We start from the raw sequence: 26135 nt of genomic DNA, 5'->3' as shown, positions 1-26135 counted from the left end.
TGTTACAACAGCATTTAGTAGTCCAACTCGATGTTATAGAAGGCAGGATTGTTGGTGCCACATTTACTCTCTTCACTTTTGGTGGGGTGCATGTTGCCAGCTTGTCTCGTGGCCTGGAGGGGTGGGATGAGAAGAACACAGATTAGACTGAAGGTCACTGAAGGTTCTGGAAAAAATGCATGGTTTGAGTATATAGTATACACAGTGACTTACCCTCTCTCGGAAGAGTTTGAATAAGCAGTAGCATGTCATATCATTTTTTGTTAAAGTCAGTTTGGATTCCGTTCGAGACTTCGTGTCACCTGAAAAATACATTTTAGGTGTTGTAATATTGATTGCATCACACATTTTTGGAATACCCTTGATTCTCAGAAATAGAATATTCTATTAAGTGAAAGCAATAAGGTTTTACTACAATAACCTGTGATGAGGCTGACCACAAGTCCAACAGCTATGGCTGTCAGAGTCCCTATGGGGCTGAAGTAGAGATAGGACAGCGAGTACCAGCTGTCTGCCAGGAGAGGCCTGCACATAAACACAACACCTGGTTTACTGAGGAAAGGTAGATGATGAGCCATGAGACATGAGGCTTGACATGAATTGGACTAAACACCAAAATTGTAAGAGGCCAATGAATGAATATAAAATACACCCCTTTTTCATCCCATTTAATCTTTATCTGGGATTAAAAGATAAGGCACACCTGTATCCAGGGCTCTCCTGTGACGGTGTCATGAGGAGGCTTGATTGTGTTGGTGTTGAAGTCCAGTTAAATCCGTCCGGAACGGTTGTGAAGTTACAGCCGTGTGTGGTTAGAACTAAAGGACGGCTCTGTTCAGGAAGAGGAGGGTAGAACTGGGCCCCAATTCCCACCCACAGAGACAGAACCAAACCGGAAACCAGCCCAGTCAGGGCTCCCTGTATAGAACAGATTAGAGAAATCAACACAGCCCTATGGTAAGATCGGATGACACATGACACTGAGTTCTAGGAGACTCACTTTGGAGTTGGCAAATGGACAGAGGATGCCCAGAGTGAAGAGGCCTAGAAGAGGACCTCCAATGATCCCAAAGATGCTGATGACAGCCTGTTGGGGGAGAGAGAGGTTGATGAAGGAAAGAATGAGGGAGGGAGGGAGGGAGGGAGGGAGGGAGGGAGGGAGGGAGGGAGGGAGGGAGGGAGGGAGGGAGGGAGGGAGGGAGGGAGGGAGGGAGGGAGGGAGGGAGGGAGGGAGGGAGGGAGGGAGGGAGGGAACCATACCTCAAGCAGTCCTCCCATTAGTGAGGCAAGACCAGCCATACCAATGCATAGAGCCCCATAGAAGAAGCCTGTAATGCAGCAGAAAGGAACAATGACAGATTCCATAGTCACAGCACAGAGAGAGAGAGCTATACTTTAAGTATGCAAAGTTTCAAAGTTTCATTAACTATAGTTCTACTCACTGAGGCCTTTAGAGGTCCAGGACAGATGTTTATCTGACATCTGGATGTATGGTTTAACCAGATCCTCCACAGTAACAGCTGCCAGGGCGTTGATGCTGGAGGACACCGTGCTGATCGCCACAGTGAGAGAAGACACATTGGCACACAAGCCCATTTCCTTCCTTTCTCCTCAGGGTTACCCATTATTGTCATGTCAAATTTAGTGACAATTAGGTGACAATTCAACTCAGATGACGTAAATACTTGAATTATCTGAAACCATTCAGAGCCTTCAACCTTAAAGTCCCACTGTAGGCTGCAGCCACAAACAGGCCTGGCAGGCCAGGGTAGTCTCTCAGAATGTCCAGCACCAAATAGGGCATCAACTGTAGAATAGCGGAGTAGGTTAGTGGATGACTGGCTTCACTTGAGGGAGAGATACTTTTTTCTGTCCAATGTTTACTTTTAGAGTGCATGAGGGTCTACCAAAAACATCAGCAACATGGCTGCTGTTATCAGGTTGGATTGTATATTTTTATTCTTGTGCATATGAGTTGACCCCTGTGTTGTTGTCCTGTCCCACATACCTGATCTGGGGCAGACACCCAGCCGGCTGTCAAGGGGTCACAGTGCTTATAGACAGAGTACAAACACAGCCCCGCAAACACAGAGCACAGCAGAATGGCCCAAAGTCCCACCAGGTTGATATACAGGGACCTGGGAAAAGGGTTTACCAACACACACACACACACATGTAAATAGTGATGCAAGTCGAAGAACACACTCTCTCACACGTACGCACACACAAAGAAATACTGATGTTCACGGAAAAAAAACACACTCTCTCACACACACACACACACACACATACAAAACATGCATCTACACAAGATCAAACTAGCACAGACATTATCGTGACATCTCTTTCTCTCTTTTCCCCTCACTTTGGTTAACTTACATTTTGGCATGGGCGATGGACTTGCAGGAGATGTATCTCTGCACCTGGGCCTGGTTGATCCCATAGATGCTGGTCCAGACGAACGCCCCTCCAAACGTGATGGTCCAGAAGGTATGCCTCTTCAGAGGACTCAGATCAAAACTGCAGAGGGAGAGGGAGCGAGAGAGAAAGAGGGAGCGAGAAAGAGAGAGTGAGGGTAAGAGTTGGGAAGGGGAAACGGAGAGACACAAAGGACAAAAGAGGTAGAGACAGCAACATATCTGTTTTTTCTCTGTGTACACTTCTTGCCAGAAAAATAACTAAACACTTCCACACTAATCAGGTGAAGGTCCAGCATCGCAGGAGCTCACTCCCAGAGGTTGAGTCGTCCTCCCAGGTCTGAGTCTGCCATGATGGCAGAGAAGCCTCCTTGAAGAACCACAGCCCTGACGATGACACACAGGAAGCCTGCCACCATGATGCCCAACTGGAACACATCCGTCCACACCACTGCCTTGAGACCCCCCTGTCGTAACACACCGTCCCACAGCCGAGTTAACCTGTCGTCAAGTTCGACCAGAGACATGTTACACTTGTCCTGTAGCTCATGGTCTACATACCATGGAACAGTAGAACGTGCAGACCACTCCTGTAGAAATGACAGCGCCCCAAAGATCCATACCAGTGACTGAGAGGGAAAGAAGAGAAGGAAAACCAGAAAACAGAGAGACCAAGAGAGACACATGAAGAGGGAGGGTCTCGTGAAAGGTACTAAAGTGACTTCAAGCATTCTGAGGAGTCAAAGAGCAGAACGGGAGCGAGTTGAAGCACCTTGGTTCAGAGCCAGCGCTGGGGCATAGATGACTATCCCAGTGTAGAGCACCTGAGGACACAGAGAGAGGCCGGTCTCATCTTGAGCAGTCTATCGTTCTCATGTACTCATAGCTGCATTCGTAGAGGGTAGAGAATGGGAGGAACTCACAGTCTGAAGAATGAACAGGACAGTACCCAGCAGACGAGTGGCTCTGTTGAAGCGCATCTCCAGGTACTTCACCGGGAGGGGGTTAGAGACAGTCATCACATAAGAGGAAGAAGACACACTGGTCAGAGGTCAGAAATCAATGTTTGGGTCATGAAAGACAGATTTCTAATTGACAAATGTTATGACTTTTCACTTGTGACCCAAAACGGCAAAATAGCATAAAACAAAATAGAAAGCAACACAAAAGAGATCAGAACATAACAGAACAGTCTCCTACCTCATATGTGCTGGTAATGCCCAGCCTGTAGAAGACTGGCAGGAAGACCTCAGAGCTGACCACCACCATGAGGACGTAGGAGAGGCTGTAGAGGCCGAAGCTTGCCCCATAGCGGTACACCTCGGCTGGGGTGGCCAGCACCGTGATGGCAGACATGAAGCTGGCAGTCAGGGACAGAGACACGGGCACAGCGGACAGACTGCGGCCGCCCATCAGGAAGTCCCTGGAGCTGCTCTGGCCCGTGCCAACGATGGCGTAGTAGACCCCGATGGCAGCTGACACCAGCAGCATGAGGGCAAAGACCACATAGTCCTCTGCAACGAAGGAGCCCACTGCTGGAGAAACTGCCATTGACACACAGTTGTGTTGCCTGGAGTTAGTTTCTTCAAGGCTCTGTATGTCCAATTGTTGTCTTCTTGTGCCGTGTCACTTGGAAGGCAATACCTTTCCTTGGAGTGTTGGAGTTGAATATCATAATATATATACTTTCAAATGCATGTGTCCTTCTTGTAGACTCCCTCGGGAGCTTGCGTGTGTGAGGCTGGTCAGGAGCATTCCAGGCAGAGTACCCACCTGAGTCAAGTGCTGTATGGTCCAGCCCAGGATTATAATGACCCTGGCATCAGTCCAGTCTCTCTCTCTCTCTCTCTCTCTCTCTCTCTCTCTCTCTCTCTCTCTCACAAACACACACACACACACACATTTGAAGTATGTTGACACGCCGCTAAACCACGCCCCTGTCCGTTTTTTTCTCACCACGTGGAGAGAAATGTCCCATCATGCTCTATCCAACATGGCTGCTTCTACAAAACAGCATGTGTGAAAACACTTTTAGGCATCTTTTCAATTAATTATTATTTTCATGTATCATATCAACATCTAGCCGAAGACAGAACGTTAAAATGAAGATCAAATCCAAGTCGTCGTATCATAAATCGGAGAATACTTTCAGGGTGAGTGTGGGGATGCAGTTCTTGCCAGCTAGCTTATAAGTAGTAGTAGCACCACTGTGGTACTGTAAGTGTAAAACTAAATTAACCAAAATAGCATTCACCATTTCACGTTTGTAGTATTCGAGCATGTGACCATAAACCGTTAACTGTTCATTGATTGTGGTTCCATAAATTGCCACGGTTAGCTTACTGCTGGTGCATAAACTACATGTAAGAGGAGTAACGTTAGTAGGCTGGCTAGCCGGCTAACTGATGTTTGCTTTATTTTACAGTTTCTCACGTTCGCTGAAAGACTAGCCAACGTTAATATCGATGTCATCCATCGCATCGACAGAACGGGAAGTTACGAGGAGGTATGCTGCAAACTTGTCATAACTCATACTATGGGTGAATGTGATTGCTGCTGTTTTAAATGCCTGATGTTATGCTTGTCGCATTTCACAGGATGTAGAGACGTATTTCTCTGAAGGACTGACAAAATGGAGAGACCTTAATTTGACAGAAAATTTCAGTAAGTGGCCTGTTACAGCATACGTGTAGAGATAAGTTTGCTTTTCCTGTCAACAGCAGTAGGTGTTACTGTTATTGTGTGGTCACAAGCAACCCTAACTAATGTTAAATCTATTGTTCAACAGCCACATTCCTGAAAGAGGTGTCCAACAAGTGTCAGTCATTCAACCTGCTAGTATTCCATCAAAATGCCATTGTGGAGAGTCTGAAGACTCACCTAGCGGTGAAGAAGAGTTTGGCCTTCCAGCCACTCCTGGAGTAAGTGTGTGTGTGTGTGTGTGTGTGTGTGTGTGTGTGTGTGTGTGTGTGTGTGTGTGTGTGTGGTGTGTGGTGTGTGGTGTGTGGTGTGTGGTGTGTGGTGTGTGGTGTGTGGTGTGTGGTGTGTGGTGTGTGGTGTGTGGTGTGTGGTGTGTGGTGTGTGTGTGTGTGTGGTGTGTGGTGTGTGGTGTGTGGTGTGTGGTGTGTGGTGTGTGGTGTGTGGTGTGTGTGTGTGTGTGTGTGTGTGTGTGTGTGTGTGTGTGTGTGTGTGTGTGTGTGTGTGTGTGTGTGTGTGTGTGTGTGTGTGTGTGTGTGTGTGTGTGTGTGTGTGTGTGTGTGTGTGTGTGTGTGTGTGTGTGTGTGTGTGTGTGTGTGTGTGTGTGTGTGTGTGTGTGTGTGTGTGTGTGTGTGTGTGTGTGTGTGTGTGTGTGTGTGTGTGTGTGTGTGTGTGTGTGTGTGTGTAAGTAGATTTGAGTCATTTATCGCTGAATTGTGTATCGTTATCTCCCTTGTCCCTCAGACTGGTGGTGCAGCTTGCCAGGGACCTCCAGACAGACTTCTACCCCCACTTCCCTGCCTTCTTCCCCCTAATCACCTCCCTCCTGGAGACCCAGGACACAGAGCTGCTGGAATGGGCCTTCACCTGCCTCTCATACCTCTTCAAATACCTCTGGAGGCTCATGGTCAAGGACATCACCAACATGTATAGGTAAGACCTGAACCATACCAGGACACGGTCTTTAGGTGTTTATACCAATATTGGGTTGTACTTACACCTTGTGTATTGTATATCTTTGGATCAGTAGAGTGTATATACTGTATTTCTGAATGTAGAACTATAGTATTTAGTCTTGTGTACCAGTGTTGTAAATCAGCTACCATGCATTGATGCTAATATTTCAGTCCAGCTCTAACTAATCTGGTATTTGTACGAGTGATATAACATGATGTTTTCTTACCCATCAGTCTGTACAGCACATTGCTGGCACACAAGAAGGAGCACATCCGCAGGTTTGCTGCTGAGAGCTTCTCTTTCCTCATGAGAAAGGTGACGTACTGTCCATATAGAGATATCTACACAGACCTGCACAAGGGCTTTTTTAGATATCTTTTTGTATTTAATTTCAAACATCAACCGAAATTGTTGTGTTCTGGCAGACTGAGCACTGACAGCCAAGTGTGGGTTCTCCTGTGTTGGTTCCACAGGTTCCAGACCTGGATGGTTTGCTGAGCCACATGTTCTCCGACCTGGGGGAGCACCCAGAGAAGGCGGAGGGGGCGGGCCAGCTGCTGTTTGAGATGTGTAAAGGGGTCAGGAACATGTTCCACTCCTGTGCCGCTAAGGTGAGAGACCATTACGGGAGTTATTAGGAAACATTAGTATTTATGCATCCTGTAACTTCTAGGGGTAGCTTTGGGTGATGAGAATTGAAAAAGTGCTCAGTCACAAATCTTTTTCTTCTCCATCCATTCCCTCCTTCCCTCTAGGCCCTGCCGGTGGCTCTGAAGAAGCTGGGGCCAGCTGGCAACCATGATGATGCTTCTCTAAACTGGGAGGCTGTCAGAGATGCTGTAGATCAAATGGCCCGGGCAGCAGCCAATCATGTGGAGAAAGAACACTTCCTGGTTCTCTGGGAGTCTATACAGGTCAGGGCTTCTCCTTCTCTGATTGGTTTGATGACTGATGTCTACAGTTCAAATATCACTATTGACCAGTGGCTTGCTTATTGCCAAAATCACTGTAAATAAAGACTGATGTAAATCCAATCCTTTGTATGGTTGTTCCCATCCAGGCCTGTGTGAGCGAGGTGCTGGCTCAGCTGGAGGAGGAGAGGGAGAAGGCTGGGGAGACCAGCCCAGTGTTGGAGCACCTGGAGAGGCTGCTGTTCATCCTCCACACCCTGGTGGGACACCGAGACGGAGCCAAGATCACCAGGCCCGAGGCTGTCTGTCAGGTAAAGAGCCCAGCACGGTGGACCCCCTGCTACATGCTTGGGATGGGAAACACCAGTGAAATGAGTACCTCCAGACCAGGCGTGGTGTTGGAGAACATGGGTGTAAAGGTTGTCTGTCCTGCGTCCAGATGGTGCTGCAGCTTCTCCAGGCTGCAGACCTCTCGGGACCCTGCGCCCGCCTGCTCCTGCAGATCATCTCCTCTCTGCTGCTCGGAGAAAACGTCTACCTGCCCCCCAGCCTCATCCAGCAGACCGTCAAGAAAGTACGTGTGTTTGTGTGTGTGTGTGTGTGTGTGTGTGTATTGGGTTGGAATGGCTCTGGACTCACACTGTGGTTGACATCTCAGGTGTTTGGCGGAGGGATGGACCAGGACCTGATTCTGGAGTTCACCAAGGAGATGTTCACCATGAAACAGTTTGAGCAGGTCTGTGGAGTTTTGGTTACCAATGTTTCCGCATGTTTACCCATGCTTCTGCATCAAGAAAGGACATTGAATGAACTTGTAATAATGATATTATTTTGTATTTTCCCTTTTCTGTCGCTCCCCTCCTTCCCAATCCTTTTCCCCATCATCCCTCCAACTTCTCCCTCTCCGTCGGTCCTCCTCCCCCCCACCCCCAGTTCTTCCTGCCCAGCCTGCTCCACTTCACAGAGGGCCTGATCTCCAGTGGAGACTCTGTGTCTCGTAGCTCAGCCCTGGAGGTGCTGGTCAGTCTCATCCTGGCCAAGGCCCCTCCCCCCACCGATGGATCCATGGCGTTTGAGAAATACCCACTGGTCTTCACCGGACAGCCGCCCACGGAGCCAGCCCAGCCAGGGCTTGGCACCACAGACAGGCTGGCAGTGCCAGAGATGGTCCTCTCTCTCCTGCCCCTGGACCGGGACCAGCCCGTCTCTGACCTCTCCCTGCCCTGGTCCGCCCTGGTCCTTCTCCCCCACCTCCGACCCCTGACACCATGCCAGGTCATCTCCACGGTGACGACCCTCCTCAACCGCCTACTGGAAGAGGTGGAGTCTGGAGCGCTGGGGAAAGGTGGGCGCTCGTACATAATTACACTTTTAATTAACATTATTATTAAATATAATCAATTTGTATTATTTGCATTCATTCAAAGCAGTGTGTTGTTTTAAAGTCAATTTAGATAAGTGAATATCCACCTCAGTCACAAAGACTGGCCTTGTTAAAATAACGGTGGCAGCCAGCTTTGAGTTGCGTTAGTGAGTGAACCCTGTGTCTGTCCTGTGCAGGTGGTGTGTTTGTGTCCAGACAGGCCCTGAGCTGTCTGCTCAGCCTGGACAGCTCTGCCAGCGGCCTCTCCCTGGTCCCTGTGGACAAGGTCAAAGCCATCCTGCAGTGAGTACTGAAAGCTGCTGTTGGCCCCCTGGTCATATCATCAGCTGGCTGGAAGCAAGATAACCATTTTTGGTGTTGTGTATCACAGGAAATTCCCCAACGATGTGTCAGCGCTGTTGCTAGGAGACCTGTACTACACCCATCTGTCTGTCAGTGGGGTGTCAGGCCACCTTTCCCACAGTGCGTTGCTGGAGCTGTATGAGATGCTCCACGCCAACCTCTCCTCCAACATCTCCAAGGTAGGACAAACGGATCAGCAACAAATGAGAATTGATCGCCAATACACCAATCATTTTCGTGTGAAGACATAGAAATCCCATTATGGTCGTTGAAATGACTATGATTGGTTCCAGATCCGTCTTCTGACTCTGAGGATCCTAAACCACTTTGAGGCAGAACTTCCTGCTCAGCCAGAGGTACAGTTATCACTCAAAATGAGTTTCATACGCGCCACACAGTCTAATCTGTACAACAAGGTGTGTGTCCAGTAGACTCATTTTGTTCCTCCTGTGTGTGTGTGTGTGTGCTGGCAGGGGGAGGAGAGCGTGAAGGTGCAGCTGGTGTTCGCCGTGTGTCTGCAGGCGGAGCAGGTGCCCGCCTCGGTGCAGGACTACCGGGAGAAGCTGCTCCACCTCAGGAAGCTGAGGCACGACCTGGTCCAGCGCAGCCTGCCCCAGGGCCTGCCCGGAACCTTCCAACAGGTAACTCCCTCTGACCTCTCACCTCCCACCCTCAGCACCCCCTGAGGCGTGAACGAACGTGCCTGGATGGGAGAAAAATGTAGTTGATGGAAGAAATAATAATTATATATATATATACCACCTTGGAGCATGTTGTTTGGCGTAAGAGCCTTTAGGATTGGAGTTAACCAATGGGGTTATTCTGTTTCCCAGGTGCCCCTGCGCTACTTGATAGCCATGCTGTTCATCAACTTCAAACCGCTGTGGGACCCTGTCATAGAACTGCTGGTGTGAGTACGACCCCACAACACCAAACTACACACACACACACACACACCAGCAATCATTATATCCAGCTTACATTTACGTTGGACATTTAATTCACTGTACATTTTGGTTGTCAAAGTGAAGTCTGTATTTACTAGTCTCACATCGCAAAGTAACCACATCTCAGCTACCAGGCACAGTGGACAAAACTTAGTACAGATTTGTATGTGTGTGTATTAATCCCTTATAGCTTCCTCTCTATCTCTCATCCTCCGGTATGTTCCTCTGTTTTCAGGACCCATGCCAGAGGGATGGAAAACAAGGACTTCTGGAAGGTCTACTATGAACACCTGGAGATGGTGGCGGGGCTGGCAGGTTAGTCCTCTAGTCAGGACGTTATTTCCTGGGGGCAGGACACGCTCTGCCTGTCGGAGGGCTCACTCAGATTTACGGGCAGCTTCCAGTGTGCGATGTCATACAAGTGTGTTTGCGAAATATCACATATTTTTCTTTCTCTCTGTGTGTGTGTGTGTCTTCCAGAGAAAGAACTGCGCGAGAGTGAGGAAGGCGAGGAGGACGAGGCCGACGAGGGCCGGCCGGAGCTGAGCGGCGAGCCGGGCTGCGACGTCATCGAGAGCGGCGACCTGGGCGTGCTCTTCCTGGAGCGTCTGAGGGTGACCTCCGACCCCGGCGAGAGGACCGACTTCACCAACTTCCGCAGCCTGCTGTGGAGGACCATGGGCCAGGTCCCTGACAGGGTGGAGCCCCGCAGCCGCGAGCTGAGCCCCCTGCTGCTGAGGTTCATCAGGTCTGTCTCACGCTGAGCACTGCATACTGCATACTACACACCAAACACTACATACTATAGAAGCCTCTAGTCCACCAGGTTAATCCTACACAAAGCCGAGTACCCTACAGCAGTACACAGACGCATTACCCTGTAAATACTGATGTATTTCCTCCCGTACACCTTCTAACTGACCCTGGTCCCCCCCCTTGCTGTGGCAGGAACGAGTTCTACCAAACAGACATGCTGATGGCCCCTACCCAGGACCTGAGGAAGAGCCCTGCCCAGGGGGATGTCAGCGCCGCGGGGCAGGAAGGCGAGGAGGAGGAGGAGGAAGAGGAAGAGGGGGGCAGACCGGAGAGGAAGACGCCCCCTAGGAGAGCTGCATCCAAGTACGATGAGAGATGTTGGGATTGTGGCTTCACGGATCATTCCGTATTTTTCCGTGTTGAAGTTACCTCATGCGGTAGCTCGAGGATGTTGCTAACTCGCATGTCCCTGTTCAGGCAGCTGATAGCCCACCTGAAGGTGTTCGCCAAGTTCACCAACCCTCGATCTCTGTACCTGGAGCCCAGTCTGATCCAGCTGTACACACAGGTAAGCCGCCGTCCTTTTCTATTCCTCACTCTCCTATCTCCTTTGTTTTCAGTCAACAATTCATCTTCAGTTGTATTACAACCGTTGCGTATGGAAGAATGAATATATATCACCTATGGTGCTAAGACTGAGATGTGTGTCTGAGTGACTTTCTGACCGTGCCGTGTGTGTGTGTGTAGCTGCTGTGCCACCAGGACCAGCAGATCCAGAGGGCCGTCCTGGAGTGTGTCCTCACTTACAAAGACCCCAACATCCTCCCATACAAGTAAGACGCCCTGCTTTGGGAAGGTGACTTAGTCCTCCACGTCGCTGTGTCCTTGTCTCTCTTCCTCCCGCCTGAGAGACCCTGAATGAGGGTCTTTGTGTGGGTCTCTGATAACCATCATAGCCTTTTGCGCGTAGGACTCGTATTTCCGGAAGATTCTATGACCGCCTGGAATGTTATCGGCCTTCCATCCCACTCCCTGGTCCGGACTGGACGGACCGTTTCTATAATCAGCCTTTGTTATTAAACTATCCGTTTCTCCGTACCTCCGTCGATCTGGATATCGTGTATATACCGAGATGTGGGCTTGGGTTACGGCTCCGGTGAAAGCACTGTAACACTGACCCACTTTCCAGACCATTACACTAAAAGGCCTGTCAACAAACTACAGTTGATTACCCCAGGGTCCACTATCAGGCCCCTGTACAGTAGCAGTAATAATGCCCCTACCTCTTTGAAACCAGACGATTTGAGACCTGTAATGTATCCTCAGGTATGTGGTTTACAGTCGAGGTTGTGATGGGTGGGTTATTGGCTGTGGTGACGTGATAATGACGCGCGCGCGTGTGTGTGTTCTCAGGGATAACCTGGACAGACTGCTGGACGACAGGCACTTCAAAGAGGAGATTGTTCACTTCAACATCTCAGAGGAGAGGACGGTGGTGGACCCCTCACACCGAGCCCAGCTCATACCCCTGCTCATGAGGTGTGTGTGTGTGTGTGTGTGTCACAGCATGCGTGTGGGTGTGTGTGTCTGTTGATGAGACAGCCGTGTTTAATGGCGTGTACTGGACACTTGACGAAATACCTCCAGTCTTGAAGCGTGTGCTTGCTTAGCTGGGTGTTGCTGAACACTTCTTCACATCTCTGGGTCAGCCTACCCAAGTCTTCCTCACTCCTCCTCTCCTCCGCAGGATCCTGTTTGGCCGCATGCGCAGCAAGGCCGGCAGTAAGTTCCAGGGCAAGGCGGCCGCCACCCAGCGCTCCTCCATCGTGCTGCGCTTCCTGGCGGGCTGCCAGGAGCAGGAGCTGGGCATGTTCATAGACCTGCTGCTGGAGCCCGTCTGCCACCACGGCCAAGGTGGGTACCACCCTCCCTCCCCAGGACACCTCCCTGCTGGGCTTGGGAGGTGGCTCTCACAGGTCCATCCCAGCCTAATGACCCAGAGATCCAGCAGACCAGAACCTGAACAGACCAGGTTCCAACCCATGAGCACCAATAACTGGAGCAGATGTTTCCGTACTGGTAAAACCACCCAGAAGTACCCAGCATTCCTAACCACGTCTCCCCCCAGGTGCGTGCCTGGAGGCGGTGGAGCTGGCGGTGGCGGGGACGGACGTGAGCGCCGTCCTCCCCCTGGGGCGGCAGCACAGCCTGCTGAACATCGTCAACGTGGTCATCCACAAGCTGGGCCACCTCATCCACGGCTACCTGCCCAAGCTGCTGCAGATCCTGCTGTGTGTCACCGCCTCCATCACCACCGTGCTGGAGCACAGGGAGCAGGTACACACACACACACACACACACACACACAGGCTGCGTTATGGGTCTGGAGTAGGTCCTAATGCTCTGTAAAACAGATACACAATAAAGCAGCTGTTGAATGCGCTGGTTCTGACCCTCTCTCCTGTCTCCCTCCCTGCTCGTCCAGTTGAAGGCCGGCTGTGTCAGCCCCCTGAAGAACCTGAGGCGCCTGGGCATCCTGAGGATCCAGGACTTCTTCGACGGCTTCGACTCGTACAGCTTCACCCCGGACGAGCTGGACGCCGTCTTCCAGGCGGTGATCTGGCCGCAGGTGTGCCGCCTGCCCACCGAGAGCCCCTACTCCCCCACCCCGCTGCTGAAGCTCATCCACGTCTGGTGCAAGAACTCCAGGTGAGCGCCCGCCCACCCCCCCCCTCCCTCCCTCACTCAGGAGAGTCACGGATCGTCTGTCCATCCATCCATTCATCTCTCTGTCCCATGCAATCATCCATTTAATCATTTGTCAATATCAAATGATATTATAATTCATTTTTTCTGTCCCCTCATCTCCTCCCCCCCTCCCCCAGGTATTTCCCCCTGCTGGCCAAGCAGAGACCCGACCACCCGGAGTGCGACATCCTCCTCAACGTCTTCGCCCTGCTCACGGCCAAGAACGTCTCCCCGGCGACCGTCACCATGGTGATGGACATCGCCGAGTCCCTGGTGACGGCGGCGGACTTCGTGCCGTCGGAGGGCGAGGCGGGGCTCGTCGTCAACGGCAGCGTGTTCCCCCAGCCGCCGGAGGGCGCTCACATCACAGGTCAGGGGGGGGTCAGCTGCACCACAGGCCAGGGGGGCTGCATGGCCTGTTCCATGCTTTGCTTTTTCCTTCAACATTCAACTTCCCAACCTGGTGGGGGTGTAAGCTGGCTGGTTTGTGTTTCAGAGAACGTGAGGCAGGGCTCCAGTCTGTTGCTGCCCCACATCTCCACCCTGCTGGACTACCTGAGCAGCATCGTACGCAACTCGGACCGCCTCCGCAAGAAGAAGTACCGCACCCAGGTCGCCAAGGAGCTCAACATCCTGTCTAAGTACGTGTGTGTGTGTGTGTGTGTGTGTGTGTGGGAGATCAGGGATGGAGGTGTGTAGATGTTTGCATACATGGCTGTAGATGTTTGTTTGTGTGTGTGTGTAGTTTCTCAGTGCTAAGATGGTGTTGTGTCCTGCAGGATCAGTCTGTTTGTGAGCAGTAAGGAGCAGAGCTCGCTCCTCATCAGTCTGCTGCTGCCCTACCTGCAGAAGGCCTTTAACCCCCAGGTACACACCGTCACCTGACCTCCTGCCCTCCAATAGGATCTAGCCCTGCCTGCTCACCTGACCAGCTGTCCCTCTCTCTCTCTGTGTATGTGTGTGTGTGTGTGTGTGTGACTGCATGCATGTAGGAGACCGAGCTGGACATCCTAGCCACGGTGCAGAACCTGTTGAGACAGTGCTCCCAGCCTGGCTCCTTCCTCCGGCCCCTGGGCAGGCTGTTCTCCATCCTGCACCACAAGCTGCCCAGGCAGGCTCTCACCAACGTCTTCCAGGTACCCCCCCCCCCCCCAACACACACGCACACACGACCTTGTTGAAAAGAGAATTTGACTTATGGGTGTCAAATTCTTGCATTAGTACTTGTCCTGGTTGCCCAGGTTTTTTGCCCAGGTTGTTGTATAGTATTTTAAAGTTGCTGGTTTGTCTGTCCTGTCAGACCCTGTCAGACCTTGACCCTGGACTCAAGTACATCAGTGATATGGCTGCACAGGTATGGACACAGACTCTCACACACACACACACACACACACACACTGTCACCACGGCCCTCTCATCTCACTCGTTCTTCCTCTCTCTGCCTCGTCTCTCTCTCCTCTCCCCTCCGGTCTCTCTCCTCCAGATGAACAAGTTTGACAGCCGTCACCTGGACGAGGTCCACTTCGACGTGCGCCTCACAGCCTTCCAGGATGCCAGCAGGCGCATCAAGCAGATGGACCCTCTGGACATGGACTTCATCTACACCGTCATGCACAACTGCTTCCACTCCTTCGAGGTGAGCACACACACACACACACACACACACTCTCTCGCTCTGTACAACACAATGAAATAGTGTTTTTATATTTGTCTGATCCATATTAGGTGAAATACTTGGTCATTAGAAATCCTTTTTATTCAGACGTTTGTGTGATGACTCTCCCCTCCCTCCCTCTCTCGTCCTGCCGGGTGCAGATCGGTGACATGTCTCTGGCAGACAACGCCACCTTGTGTCTGTCTGCTATCGTCACCCAGCTGGCAGCGTTGGGCGCAGCGGAGGAGCAGTACAAGGAGATAGTCCAGTACACCATACTGGACGCAGTCCGGAAGGGCCTCCGGAGCAAGGTGGAGGTAAGTACACGCACACACACGCTAGAATCCAGCATAACTATCTGAGATATATCTAGTCATTGGGCCTGACCCTTTTTCCCTTTTATCCCTCTCTTTTCATTGGTCCTCCCTCCCCCCTCCCTGTAGAGTGTGCAGCATGACTACACCACAGTGCTGGCCTGTCTGGTCAGGACGTTCCCCACCAGGAGAGACTTCAGAGACCTGGTCCAGCTCACAGACTATAACGACCCAGAGTCGGACTTCTTCGAACACATGAAGCACATCCAGGTCAGGACACACACACACACACACACATGAGCTGTGCATTCTCACTCGCTTCTCTCTCTTACCCGCACGCAACTTTAAACCTCCAACACACACGCACCCTTGATATGTCTAATGTGTGTGTGTGTGTGTGTCAGATCCACCGCAGGGGCCGCGCCCTGAGGAAACTGGCCAAACAGCTGACGGAGGGCACGGTGGTGATGTCATCACGCTCGCTCCAGAACTTCATCATGCCGTTCGCCCTGACGGCGCTCCTCGATGAGAAGATGCTCACGGTTGGTTCCCCACGCCCAAGTTAGCAAACGCGTATCAGGTTAGCGCAGTAATGTTCAGATATCAAGGTTCACCCTTAACCCTTACCTATGTTTTGGTGTTTGTTTTTTTTACCTGTGTACATGCTGCGCAGCATGAGAGCATGGTGTCAGCGTCGGTGGAGGTGATAGGTGCCGTGTGCCGAAGGCTGACCTGGTCCAAGTACCTGTACTACCTCAAACACTTCATCCACATACTGCAGACAGGACAGGCCGAGCAGAAACTGGCTGTCAGGTACACGCGTGCGTGTGCGTGTGCGTGTGTGTGTGTGTGTGTGTGTGTGTGCATGAGAGAGAGAAAAAGCATGCGTGTGTCAGATCCATGGCCTATTCCACCCCAACATCCTGTCTTCCTGCAGTCTGCTGGTGACCATTCTGGAAGCGTTCCACTTTGACCACGGCACCCTGAACAGAGAGATGGAGGCGGCCAAGACCAGGGCCAAAGAAGGTGAACCCACACCAGCTGAACGACCCAGCAACCCTGACTGCTCCAGTCACCTGACAGTGCATGGGATTGCTGCTCCAGTGAGACCAGGCGTGTCATACCCTGTGTGTGTGTGTCTGTGCAGTGGTGAGCGTCATCGTGGACGAGGAGGGCGAGGAAGACGAGGCGCCCGTCGACTTGGACGAGAGCGACGCGGAGGACGCCATGGAGACGGGCGACGCTGCCAAGGCGGGCCCCACGGAGCCGGCGGCCATGGAAACGGATGTCGCGGAGGCGGTTCCGATGGAGACGGCGGCTCCCGTCTCCGGCGCGGAGCCCAGGGTGGCGGCGGTGAAGAAGCCCCCGCCCCCCGCGCCCGGGTGCTGCAGCGGCCTGCCCCAGAGCCCCGAGGAACTGAAGAGTCTCATCGCATCCATACAAAACACCGTCAACAACAGTGTTCTCCCCAGGCTGCACAAGTGCCTCAACGCCAAGGTACACACACACACACACTCACACTGTTGTGTTAGGGTTCTTTTGGTATGTTCTGAAGAAGTGGTGTGTGTGTGTTTAGGTGAAGAGGGACGAGGAACACAAGGCTGTGAAGTCGAAGGAGGTGAAGGAAGAGGAGGTGGTCAGAGTTCCCATAGCCTTTGCCATGGTCAAGCTGATGCAGACCCTGCCCACAGAAGTCATGGAGTCCCACCTGCCTGGGTACGGGGGGGGGGGGGGGGGGTGCGTGTGTAAGAGCGTGCATGCTTGTTGCTGTGGGCCACAGGTAGGATTTCCATGTCTAGTGTTTATTAATCGGCTTCTGATCGTGTGTGTGTGTGTGTTCAGGATCCTGATGAAGGTGTGTGTTCTGCTGAGGAACCGTTTCCAGGAGATCCGAGACGTGGCTCGGAACACTCTGATCAAGATCATAGAGACGCTGGGCTGCAAGTACCTGCAGTACCTCCTCAAGGAGATGCACAGCGTGCTGGTTAAGGGCTACCAGGTACACACACACACACATCTCCCCATCGCACACACACACACATACAAACACCCTCCCGACCAATCCAATCACCCCGCATCTTCGTAGATAACTCTCGCACACATGGGCATGTATCTCTTTGAATGACGGTGTCTGTTAAATGACGCACGACGTCCCTAATCCCACTGCTGTCTTGTGTGTCGTCTCCAGATCCATGTGTTGACCTTCACAGTGTACCGGCTGCTCTCTGCCGTCAGCCCCACCCTGAAGAGTGGAGACCTGGACTCCAGCATGGGCCTGCTTCTGGAGGTCACCTCTCCACCACACACACACACACACACACACACACACCCTCTTTCTCATTAGCTCTCCTCTTTCTCTTCTGCTTCTGTCTACTTTCATGACTGACTCTCTCTCTTCTCTCTCTCTCTGGGTGTAGATCTTCAACGGTGAGCTGTTTGGGGCGGTGGCGGAGGAGAAGGAGGTGAAGGGCATCGTGTCGAAGCTGATGGAGGCTCGCAGCAGCAAGAGCATGGACTCGTACGAGTTCCTGGCCCAGTACTGCGGCAAGGAGCGCTTCACCCAGCTCATCCTGCCCATGAAGGAGGTGAGGGGGGGGCTGGAGGGGGATGCAGACGGGGTCTTTGACATGGTGTCTTGTTTCCTGTCAGTTGCTTGTATGGTGTGAGTGTATGCACTCTTGCTGTTGATTTTGTTTGACCGTGTGTGTGTCTGTGTGTTGTACTCCACCCCCTGCCCAGATTCTGGAGACCACCACCAGTCTGAAGGTCGCTCGCAGGGTCCACGCGGTGCTGAAGAGGATCGTGGCCGGTGTGCTGGTCAACAAGGGCATGACCAACCAGAACATTCTGCTGCTCAGCCACGGGCTCGTCAGCGAGAGCCTGCCCCTCGTCACCAAGACCAACAAGTACGGACACACACACGCACACACAAATGCTTACGGCAAGAACACATATGCTGTGCATTTCTTCCCTGTCAGAATGTAGCCCTGACGTGTGTGTGTGTTTAGAGACAAGGCACCAGCCCAGCCCCCCCCGGACCCCCGCCTCCCCCCTCCCAGCTGCCTCCTCCTCCTTCCCACCCCCAAGAGGGGGGCCCGGAAAGCCCCAATCAGCAGCAGGACCAACATGCACATCCTGGTGGACACTGGGCTCAGGGTAAGGACACACACCACTCAAACATTTACTCTGTGTGCGCGCGCGTGTGTGTGTGTTCTAACCCTGGTCTGCCTCCTGTGTCCAGCTCCTCCACCAGAGTCTGAAGAAGGCCAGGGTGACGTCGTCCGAGCGCATGGCTCTGGAGATGCTGGACCCCTTCATAGCCCTGCTGCTGGACTGTCTCAGCTCCATGCACGTCAAGGTCAGAGCCCTCCTCCAGCCACTCACGTTCTGACCCGCATGCGTGTATGGACTGATGTCAAGTGCTGAGGCATTTTGTAATGTACTTATGTACTGTGTACATATCGATGGGAATGTCTGTTTGTGATGCTTTTTTCTTTCTCCCTCCATCCTTTTGTCCGTGTCTCCCTTCCTTCTCTTCTTCCCTCCCTCCCTCCTCTCCTTTCATCCATCCTTCCCCCAGGTGATAACGGAGACCCTCCTGGTGTTCACCCTGCTGCTGAAGTTCCCCCTCCCGGCCGTGGAGCGCTGCGCCCCCCAGCTCACCAGGCAGCTCTTCCTGCTGCTCAAGGACTACGCCAAGGCTGGCGCCGCCCGCGGGGAGAACTTCCACCTGGTCCAGAACTGCTTCAAGGTAACACGCACACACTTTTGTATTTCTCCAGTAACTCTCTTTCCTCATCCTCCACACTCTCTCTCTTCCTTACAACTACACTCTCCCTCACACACACACACACACACCTAGTATAATGATCCTTTCTCTCCTCGCCAGTCCATCACCATCCTGGTTAGGAGCATGAAGTCCCACAAGATCACAGAGACGCAGCTGCAGGTGCTGCTGGGATACGCCGAGGAGGACATCTACGACCAGTCCCGCCAGGCCACGGCGTTCGGACTGATGAAGGTAAAACCGCCGTCCCACACTGACACACCAACGCTCCTGCCTGCCACTGCTTTAGTCAAATCCTTATTTATCTCTGTAAAATATGTCGTGTTCTTTCATGCGTATATCTGTAATTTGTTTCCTGTCTCCTAGGCGATACTGTCCAGGAAGCTGGTGGTGCCAGAGATGGAGGAAGTGATGAAGAAGATTGCCATGCAGTCTGTTACCGGGCAGAATGCCATGATCAGGGTCCAGTGTCGGCAGGTTTGTCTATTGGTCGGTAGAGGCATTCATGAAAAGCTTGAAAAGGAGATGTAAAGACATTGACTTATTTTTGGCTGCTCCTGTTTAGATCTACATGAAATACATCCTGGACTATCCTCTGGGGAAGAAACTGAAGGGGCATGTTGATTTCATCGTGGCACAGCTAAGGTAAGGAATCTAGATCAATATCAATGTTTGTGTGTGTGTCCGAAACTACGTTCAAGTCCTTTCTAGTGTGGCAGGATGTGTTTGATGAAATGCTGCTCTAATCTATTTCTCTGCCTCTTTGTCTTGTTATTCCCTTTCTATGTTTCCCTGTCACCCCTCTTCCTCTCTTATCCTCCCTCTGTCTCAGTTACGAGTATGACACAGGGAGAGAATCTGTTCTGGAGATGATAGCCTACATCTCCCAGACCTTCCCTCAGGTACGCCTTAGCAACCTCCCAGCTCACACCCCATAATTACAGCAATTAGAATCCTAACATTTTAACTGGTGCTCAATCACAGGATTAGTTTAATCTCGCCATCTCTGAGCAGAAACATTTACACAGAGCAGTTTCTCAACTGGTCATGAACCAGTATTTCAAGTTAACTTGGTGTTGTGGTTCCAGAATCTTCTGCTGCAGCACAGTGGGCTGTTCTTCGTGCCTCTGGCCCTCAGCATGGTCAACGATGACTCGGCGCGCTGTAAGAAGATGGCCGCCCAGGCTATCAAGACTCTGCTTAGCCGGCTTGACCTGCACCACCAAAACTCCCTGTACACCTTGGTCAACACCTGGTTGTCTGGAGACAAGGTGCACAACTAGTTCTACTGGCTTTGTTTAGACACCCAATTGTAAAGGCTGAAGGACTAAAATACTTTTTAGACATAGATGGATATCCACTTCCAAGTGACTGAACCTTGTGACCTTTCACCCCTGTCCAACCCTCCCCTACCAGGTGTCTCTGCGTCGCCTGGGGGCCCAGGTATGTGGCCTGTTCGTGGAGGTGGAAGGGATGGAGTTTGGCCGTCGCCTGGACGCTCTGCTGCCACTCTTGGAGAGAGAGATCCACCCCGACAACTACGAAGACGTGAGTCTGCTACTGAGACCAGGACAGAGGATGGATACTCAGGCATGTTTACTAACCCCCTCTTCCCCTCCCTACTCTTCCCCCTTCTCTCAGTTTGAGGAGGAGCCGGATGAGAAGGCGGCAGACAGGCTGCTGTTCAGCTACCTCACCCTGGTCACCAAGCTGACCAAGGACTGCGGCTTGCTGGAACTCAGCAGGCCCCAGGACACGCTCTCCAACATCTGGGGTGAGTTGTTAAGCCATGCCGTCTGTGGAGCATCGCTCAAACACACTGAATTTGATGCTAACAGGTTTCCCCGCCCCCTCCAGGTCACGTGGAGGCCCACCTGCGCTACCCTCACTGCTGGGTGTGGCTGACCGCCTCCCAGCTGTTTGGACAGCTGTTTGCTGCCCACCAGCCCCAAGACCTGGTGGCCCGCTGGAGGCAGGGGGGGCCGGGGGCCAGCACCAGCCCCGAGCCGGTGGCCACCACCTTCCTAACCACCAACCTGGACAAGAGGGTAGGTCTGGTTATCAGTGTTGAGACCAATGCTGGACGTTGCTGAATCCCACTACAACAAAAACCCTGTTATAATGATGATTTCTAACTCGCCTTTTCTTTTTCAACTACTCTACCTTTTTCTTTCTCATTTTAGATGAGAGAGTTGGTTCTGTCTTTCTGTCACCAGCTTCAATCCAAGTTCCTGGACGTTTCCTCAGGGGAACAGGTAACTAAAGCTTTTCTTAGTATTGGTGGGGGGAAAATAACTAATGACTTATGACTGAATTACAATGACTACCTTTCAAATGTCATATTACAATTGAATTGTTCTCTTATCCTACCTTCAGGTGATCAAGAACCTGCTGTTTGTTGCCAAGGTGATTTACCAGATCTCACCCGAGTATGACATCACAGCCAACCAGGAAGTGGAGGAGTTGAAGGAAGAGGAGAGGAAGGAGAATGGAGAGGATGAGGATAAAGATGAGAACCAAAAGGAGGATGAGGAAGAGGTCAACCACGACCGGCCTCCTTCGCTGCTGTGGATGATGAAGAAACTGTCTCTGATGGCCAAGAGAGAGGCTGCTGACACACCCAAGATCCCCCTGAAGGTACACACACACACACACACACAACACTACCACACAGGCTCACTAACCAACAAGGGGTCATTTCGTAACTGACAACCCCCTCCCTCCTCTAGAGAACGTGTGTGTTCAAGTTCCTGGGGGCCATGGCTGTGGACCTGGGGAGGGAGCGCCTGGGGCCCTACCTGACCACCATCGTGGCTCCCCTCTACAGGGAGCTGGACAGCACCTACGCTGAACAAGGTAACCACGACGCTGCCCTTCCCTAACCTTCGCTCACTAATAATGTGTTCAGTTATAACAGATGCTTTAAAGAGATGTACAAAGGCGGTTTCGGTCCTATTGATCTGCAGTCCCACTGGGCTATAACCATCCCCCGTAACTTCCTCTGCTCATGTTTGGGGCTTTCTCCTCGGGGCTCAGTGTTTGCTCCTAGCTCTAGCCCCCCAGGCTGCCGTCAGCTGCACTATATACACACAGGCTCCTCCCCTTCTAAAACGACCTCTTCACTCCTCCCCTCAGACCCCACGCTGAAGAACCTGGCCCAGGAGCTGATGGAGCTCCTGAAGAAGCAGGTGGGCCTGGAGACCTTCTCCCTGGCCTTCTCATCAGTCCAGAAGGAGGCCTCGCAGAAGAGAGCCGTCCGCAAGAGACACAGAGCCATGCAGGTAACTGCCATACTACACCCAATACACTTCTTCTTGAACGGTTGTACTACATCGTTTGAATACAGAAATCGCTTCTTATTAGGGTGTGTGGCGTTTGAGTCAAATGTTTCCCCTCACCTGACAGGCGGTGGCTAACCCAGAGGTCGCTGCTAAGAAGAAGATGAAGAAACACAAGAACAAGATCGAGGCCAAGAAGAGGAAAATCGAGTTCCTGCGGCCGGGTTACAAAGCCAAGAAGCACCGGAGTCACGCCCTCAAAGACCTGGCCATGGTGAAGTAACACCTGGCCATGGTGCAGTACTGATGAGCCTGGCCTCATTGTCACACAGAACCAGTCTTCATGGTTCCTCAAACAAATGTCTCAGCAGTGGCACAGTGATGACAGCAGATGGGGACTTCTGTGGTACATGGCTTACCTCCATGCTGTTGTAGGTTTCTGAGAGGGTATTAAGTATTGTGCAGTTAAATGTACGAGAATTTTTTTTATTAAAATAAGAAACGCTTATACTATTAATGACTAGGGGTGGAAATCTTTTGGTACCTCACGATTCGATTCTTGGGGTCACGATTCTGTTAAAAATCAATTCATGATTTTTTTTTTTTTATCAAATCGATTTGTGTCCGATGTCAAATTTAAATGTTGAGTGGAGGTTGTTATGATCCCTGATAGCTCAGTGGTTAAGGATGCGGGCTACTGTGTGAGGGGTCTTGTGTTCAAACCTGGCTGAAGGATCTTTTTACAGCTAACTTTTGCTCTTGGCCTAAATTTCGAGATATGAACCAGGGGTACCGTGTTTGGCAGTAGACTCGATGATACACATGCTGAGCCACAGAGGTTTCCTGCAAAGTTATTTTCTACAAGACATTTTACATTTACATTTAGCAGACGCTCTTATCCAGAGCGACTTACAATAAGTACAGGGACATTCCCCCCGAGGCAAGTAGAGTGAAGTGCCTTGCCCAAGGACAGTGTCATTTTGGCACGGCCGGGAATCGAACTGGCAACCTTCTGATTACTAGCCCGACTCCCTCACCGCTCAGCCACCTGACTCCCGGTCAGACGGTGTAATTTCCCTTATGACACTACTAAATGCCAAAGGACAACGTACGTTTTGTTTCTGCTAATGCCAGGTTATAAAACAGAATACTCTGCCTTCTAATCATACTTACAAAACAAGTGAAAGATTGCTGAAGGATTTCTAAGAACTCGTTCACCAAATACAGTGACGATAAGTTGACTTTTCTTGAATAGACTTATTTCTGCAACATGGTTAAATATTAAACAAATGTACAGCTTACCGTCTATTAGGGGTGGGAATCTTTTGGTACCTCACGATTCGATTCTTGGGGTCACAATTCGATTAAAAATCTATTAACAATTTATCACATTTCGATTCAATATGCTTACATTTTATTTTTATCTTTTTGAAAAAATTTGAAATGTGGGAATCGATGTGAATCGCTAGAATATAGAATCGCGATACATGTGAATCGATTTTTCCCCTACCCCTATTAGCGACAGTTTGTAAAGAGTAAAGTGAAACAGCGCCACTGAGTGGTAAAATAAATACATGACAGTTTGCACAGAGCATTCAATGTGAAATTTTACTTTAGTCTAAAGGGTAAAAGCACATAAATATGCATTATTTGAGCACACAAATCGGTTAGTGTTAAATACACAAGTCACTAACATGCCAAAACTGCAGTCAGGATTCAAATGAAAAAAGGGCCTGAAATAAACTACTAATTACCGTGCTTATTTTCTCCACTGAAAAATACATTAAGAATAGAAATACGGATGAATAAATCAGCCTGACACAGTACAAAAACAGGATCAGCTGCATCATCACACCAGTCTGGTAACCAGTCAGTATCCAGAAGCTTCTAAATACTGACTGCAATTCCCAGGAGGCACCTCTGTGTCTAGATGTGGCCAATCACTACAGTCCACTGACTTAAGCCCCAACAAATATGAAAATCCTTGTAGCCAAACCGGTTTGGGCTCTGTGGCTGCAGCTTTACACTAGGCATTTAATGTACCTGTGTGTCCTAGGACTGGAGACGCAGCAGGTATTTCAGGCTAGGCCAAGGCTTTGTTTGGGGTTGGGAGTGCAGTCACTGGTCCAGAGGGGTCCTATCAGGAGCTTTATACAGGAGGTCAGGGTTATTTACACAGGAGGAGGATGTGTGTCGGGCCGTCTTTACTGCCGGCTCTTCAGTGACTCCACCAACCTGCGAAGGAGGGGACAAGAAAGAATGTTGACGTGACACACAATGACGTTTCACAATATGCTGATATAGGCGTGTTCCTCACGTCCTTGAGTAAGCATGGCAGAATACGTCACAGAATGAGCTGTATCAAGTGACGGTTTTATCCCTATAGCTGGACACCTTCCGGGCCCATCTTTAATTTCTAAGTTAATTAATGCGACATCTGCATAAAAAACACTTGTGTTTTGGGACACTTCAGTTCCCTAGCGCTTGTTACAGTAGCTTTGCGACTAACATTTGACCACAATTAACAAATGCAACATCAGTCTCACCACTCCATGGCCTCGTCCAGGCCAGTGCCCTTCGTGGCAGAGGTCTTGAAGATCTGCCACTTCCTGTCCTTGAGGGCGGGCAGGCCCAGAGAGTTGGCCACCTCAGTGGGTGTCATTGCCTGCTCCATGTCCTGCTTGTTCGCAAACACCACCAGGATAGCCTTCTTCAGCTCTTCTTCCTGTTACGTCATACAAGGAAGAGTAAGTGGGCATGGGACTCACATTACCTTGTGTACAGATAGACATGGTGACTTAACTCGACACAGTCTCTGGAATATTCCACCTACCTCTAACATGGCTACCAGTTCGGACTTGGAGATGCCCATCCTGTCTCGGTCACTGCTGTCCACCACGTAGATAATGGCATCCGTGTTGGAATAGTAACACCTCCAATATGGTCTGAAGGGGAGAGATAAAGGGATGAAGGGTTAATGATGGGATGAGGGATTATGTGCACCGTGCACAGTAAAAGTAACTGTGAAAAGGACATGGCAAACATATCCTACAAGTGGACCAGCACAACAAATTAAACTCTGCAGTTTAATCAGTCAATTTACCTGGAGTTTTGTCACGTTTTACATGCATGCAGTAATTAAACCAACACAAACACACCTGATACTGGTCTGTCCTCCTAGATCCCAAACCTGGAACTTCAAATTCTTGTATGTCACCGTCTCCACGTTGAAGCCGATTGCTGTAGAAATTTAGGGAACAAATACTTTAAGGAGACGCATCTCATCCGCATGTAATTAAACTCAACATGAAACACGCCATGCATGAAAGAATAGAAAGAGCACATACTTGGGATGGTGGTAACCACCTCGCCGACCTGTAGTCGGTACAAGATGGTGGTTTTACCGGCACCGTCCAAACCCAGGATGAGAATCCTCATCTCTCTGGTGCCGAACAAGCCGGAGAACAGGCTAGAGAAGAAGCCACCTAGAGCAGAGCAAACACATGGCTGTGATTAAGGAGCTTTCCGTCAAGATAACTAATAATGGCCAACGGTTAGCTCGCAACTCTCAGCAGTATGCGGTGCCATTTAGGCCCAGGCCACAAACGGGATGTTTTTGTCTTGACATCTTGGGCAACGTTAGATATATTATCATGCAACCTTGCTAGCTTAGCATACTCCATTGACATGGTGCGTAGGAGGAGCAGTAATATAATCTTAGCAAACAATTTCATAAACATATCAACCTAGCAGTATAGAGAAGGCGGATCAAGGGCCTTGTTCAATTATTAAAAAGAACATAAACTCACCCATTCTTATGTGACTAAAGCCTTTTCTTTCCAACCCTATTATTGTAACAGAGCAAACGTTTCAACGCACTGCTTCCGTGGTTGGAATTCAGTGACGTGTCGCCGAGTGTCACCAATTTTTATCGTCAACTTTC

At 50.8% G+C, this 26135-nt stretch overlaps 3 protein-coding genes across 3 annotated transcripts; 1 reads left to right on the top strand and 2 right to left on the bottom strand.

The window, feature by feature from the left end:
* Positions 1–3: 3 nt before the first annotated feature.
* On the bottom strand, positions 4–3968 carry slc5a8 (solute carrier family 5 member 8). Its single transcript, XM_067254414.1, has 15 exons — positions 3618–3968; positions 3341–3406; positions 3190–3241; positions 2979–3046; positions 2730–2884; positions 2380–2520; positions 2009–2138; positions 1719–1807; positions 1443–1552; positions 1261–1328; positions 1001–1087; positions 704–918; positions 422–525; positions 214–302; positions 4–113 (listed from the first exon to the last, which is right to left on the bottom strand). Exons 1-15 carry the CDS (start codon positions 3966–3968, stop codon positions 15–17), a joined length of 1824 nt encoding a protein of 607 aa, XP_067110515.1. The 3' UTR covers positions 4–14.
* A 548-nt stretch (positions 3969–4516) lies between these two features.
* Positions 4517–22705, top strand: utp20 (UTP20 small subunit processome component). Its single transcript, XM_067254413.1, has 59 exons — positions 4517–4570; positions 4843–4923; positions 5015–5081; positions 5206–5338; positions 5859–6047; positions 6305–6386; positions 6545–6682; positions 6827–6985; positions 7132–7293; positions 7422–7556; positions 7641–7718; positions 7916–8327; positions 8543–8648; positions 8737–8887; positions 9002–9064; positions 9182–9349; positions 9542–9618; positions 9891–9970; positions 10136–10403; positions 10604–10774; positions 10889–10979; positions 11159–11244; positions 11825–11950; positions 12159–12325; positions 12540–12748; positions 12897–13120; positions 13297–13529; positions 13656–13800; positions 13939–14026; positions 14152–14295; positions 14460–14513; positions 14643–14795; positions 14975–15130; positions 15257–15397; positions 15532–15669; positions 15801–15940; positions 16065–16153; positions 16275–16624; positions 16704–16843; positions 16970–17126; positions 17316–17414; positions 17545–17712; positions 17867–18033; positions 18136–18283; positions 18369–18485; positions 18708–18878; positions 19017–19148; positions 19281–19391; positions 19480–19559; positions 19747–19816; positions 20003–20185; positions 20331–20462; positions 20556–20688; positions 20772–20962; positions 21098–21169; positions 21291–21551; positions 21644–21770; positions 22050–22195; positions 22320–22705. Exons 1-59 carry the CDS (start codon positions 4520–4522, stop codon positions 22473–22475), a joined length of 8466 nt encoding a protein of 2821 aa, XP_067110514.1. The 5' UTR covers positions 4517–4519; the 3' UTR covers positions 22476–22705.
* Positions 22706–23123: 418 nt separating this feature from the next.
* Positions 23124–26108, bottom strand: arl1 (ADP-ribosylation factor-like 1). Its single transcript, XM_067254415.1, has 6 exons — positions 26002–26108; positions 25540–25677; positions 25351–25432; positions 25026–25137; positions 24739–24917; positions 23124–24427 (listed from the first exon to the last, which is right to left on the bottom strand). The coding sequence occupies exons 1-6, from the start codon at positions 26003–26005 to the stop codon at positions 24397–24399; spliced, it is 546 nt and encodes a 181-aa protein (XP_067110516.1). The 5' UTR covers positions 26006–26108; the 3' UTR covers positions 23124–24396.
* Between the last annotated feature and the right edge of the window lie 27 nt (positions 26109–26135).

Source organism: Osmerus mordax, chromosome 17, assembly GCF_038355195.1.
Source record: "Osmerus mordax isolate fOsmMor3 chromosome 17, fOsmMor3.pri, whole genome shotgun sequence".
Taxonomy (NCBI): Eukaryota; Metazoa; Chordata; class Actinopteri; order Osmeriformes; family Osmeridae; genus Osmerus; species Osmerus mordax.
This window is presented reverse-complemented; position numbering and strand designations above follow the sequence as displayed.

Bases quoted from the DNA above. Each gene is read 5' to 3' on its own strand.
- utp20 (XM_067254413.1), top strand. From the start codon at position 4,520: ATGAAGATCAAATCCAAGTCGTCGTATCATAAATCGGAGAATACTTTC. The intron at 11,951-12,158 runs GTGTGTGTGTGT...TCTCCTCCGCAG, and splicing joins CTCATACCCCTGCTCATGAG to GATCCTGTTTGGCCGCATGC. The intron at 19,392-19,479 runs GTTTGTCTATTG...GCTCCTGTTTAG, and splicing joins TCAGGGTCCAGTGTCGGCAG to ATCTACATGAAATACATCCT.
- slc5a8 (XM_067254414.1), bottom strand. From the start codon at position 3,968: ATGGCAGTTTCTCCAGCAGTGGGCTCCTTCGTTGCAGAGGACTATGTG. The intron at 2,885-2,978 runs GTATGTAGACCA...GTGTTACGACAG, and splicing joins GCACGTTCTACTGTTCCATG to GGGGGTCTCAAGGCAGTGGT. The intron at 526-703 runs GTGTGCCTTATC...GTTTATGTGCAG, and splicing joins CAGGAGAGCCCTGGATACAG to GCCTCTCCTGGCAGACAGCT.
- arl1 (XM_067254415.1), bottom strand. The intron at 25,433-25,539 runs GTATGTGCTCTT...AAATTTCTACAG, and splicing joins GGTGGTTACCACCATCCCAA to CAATCGGCTTCAACGTGGAG. The intron at 24,918-25,025 runs GTAGGTGGAATA...ATGACGTAACAG, and splicing joins AACTGGTAGCCATGTTAGAG to GAAGAAGAGCTGAAGAAGGC.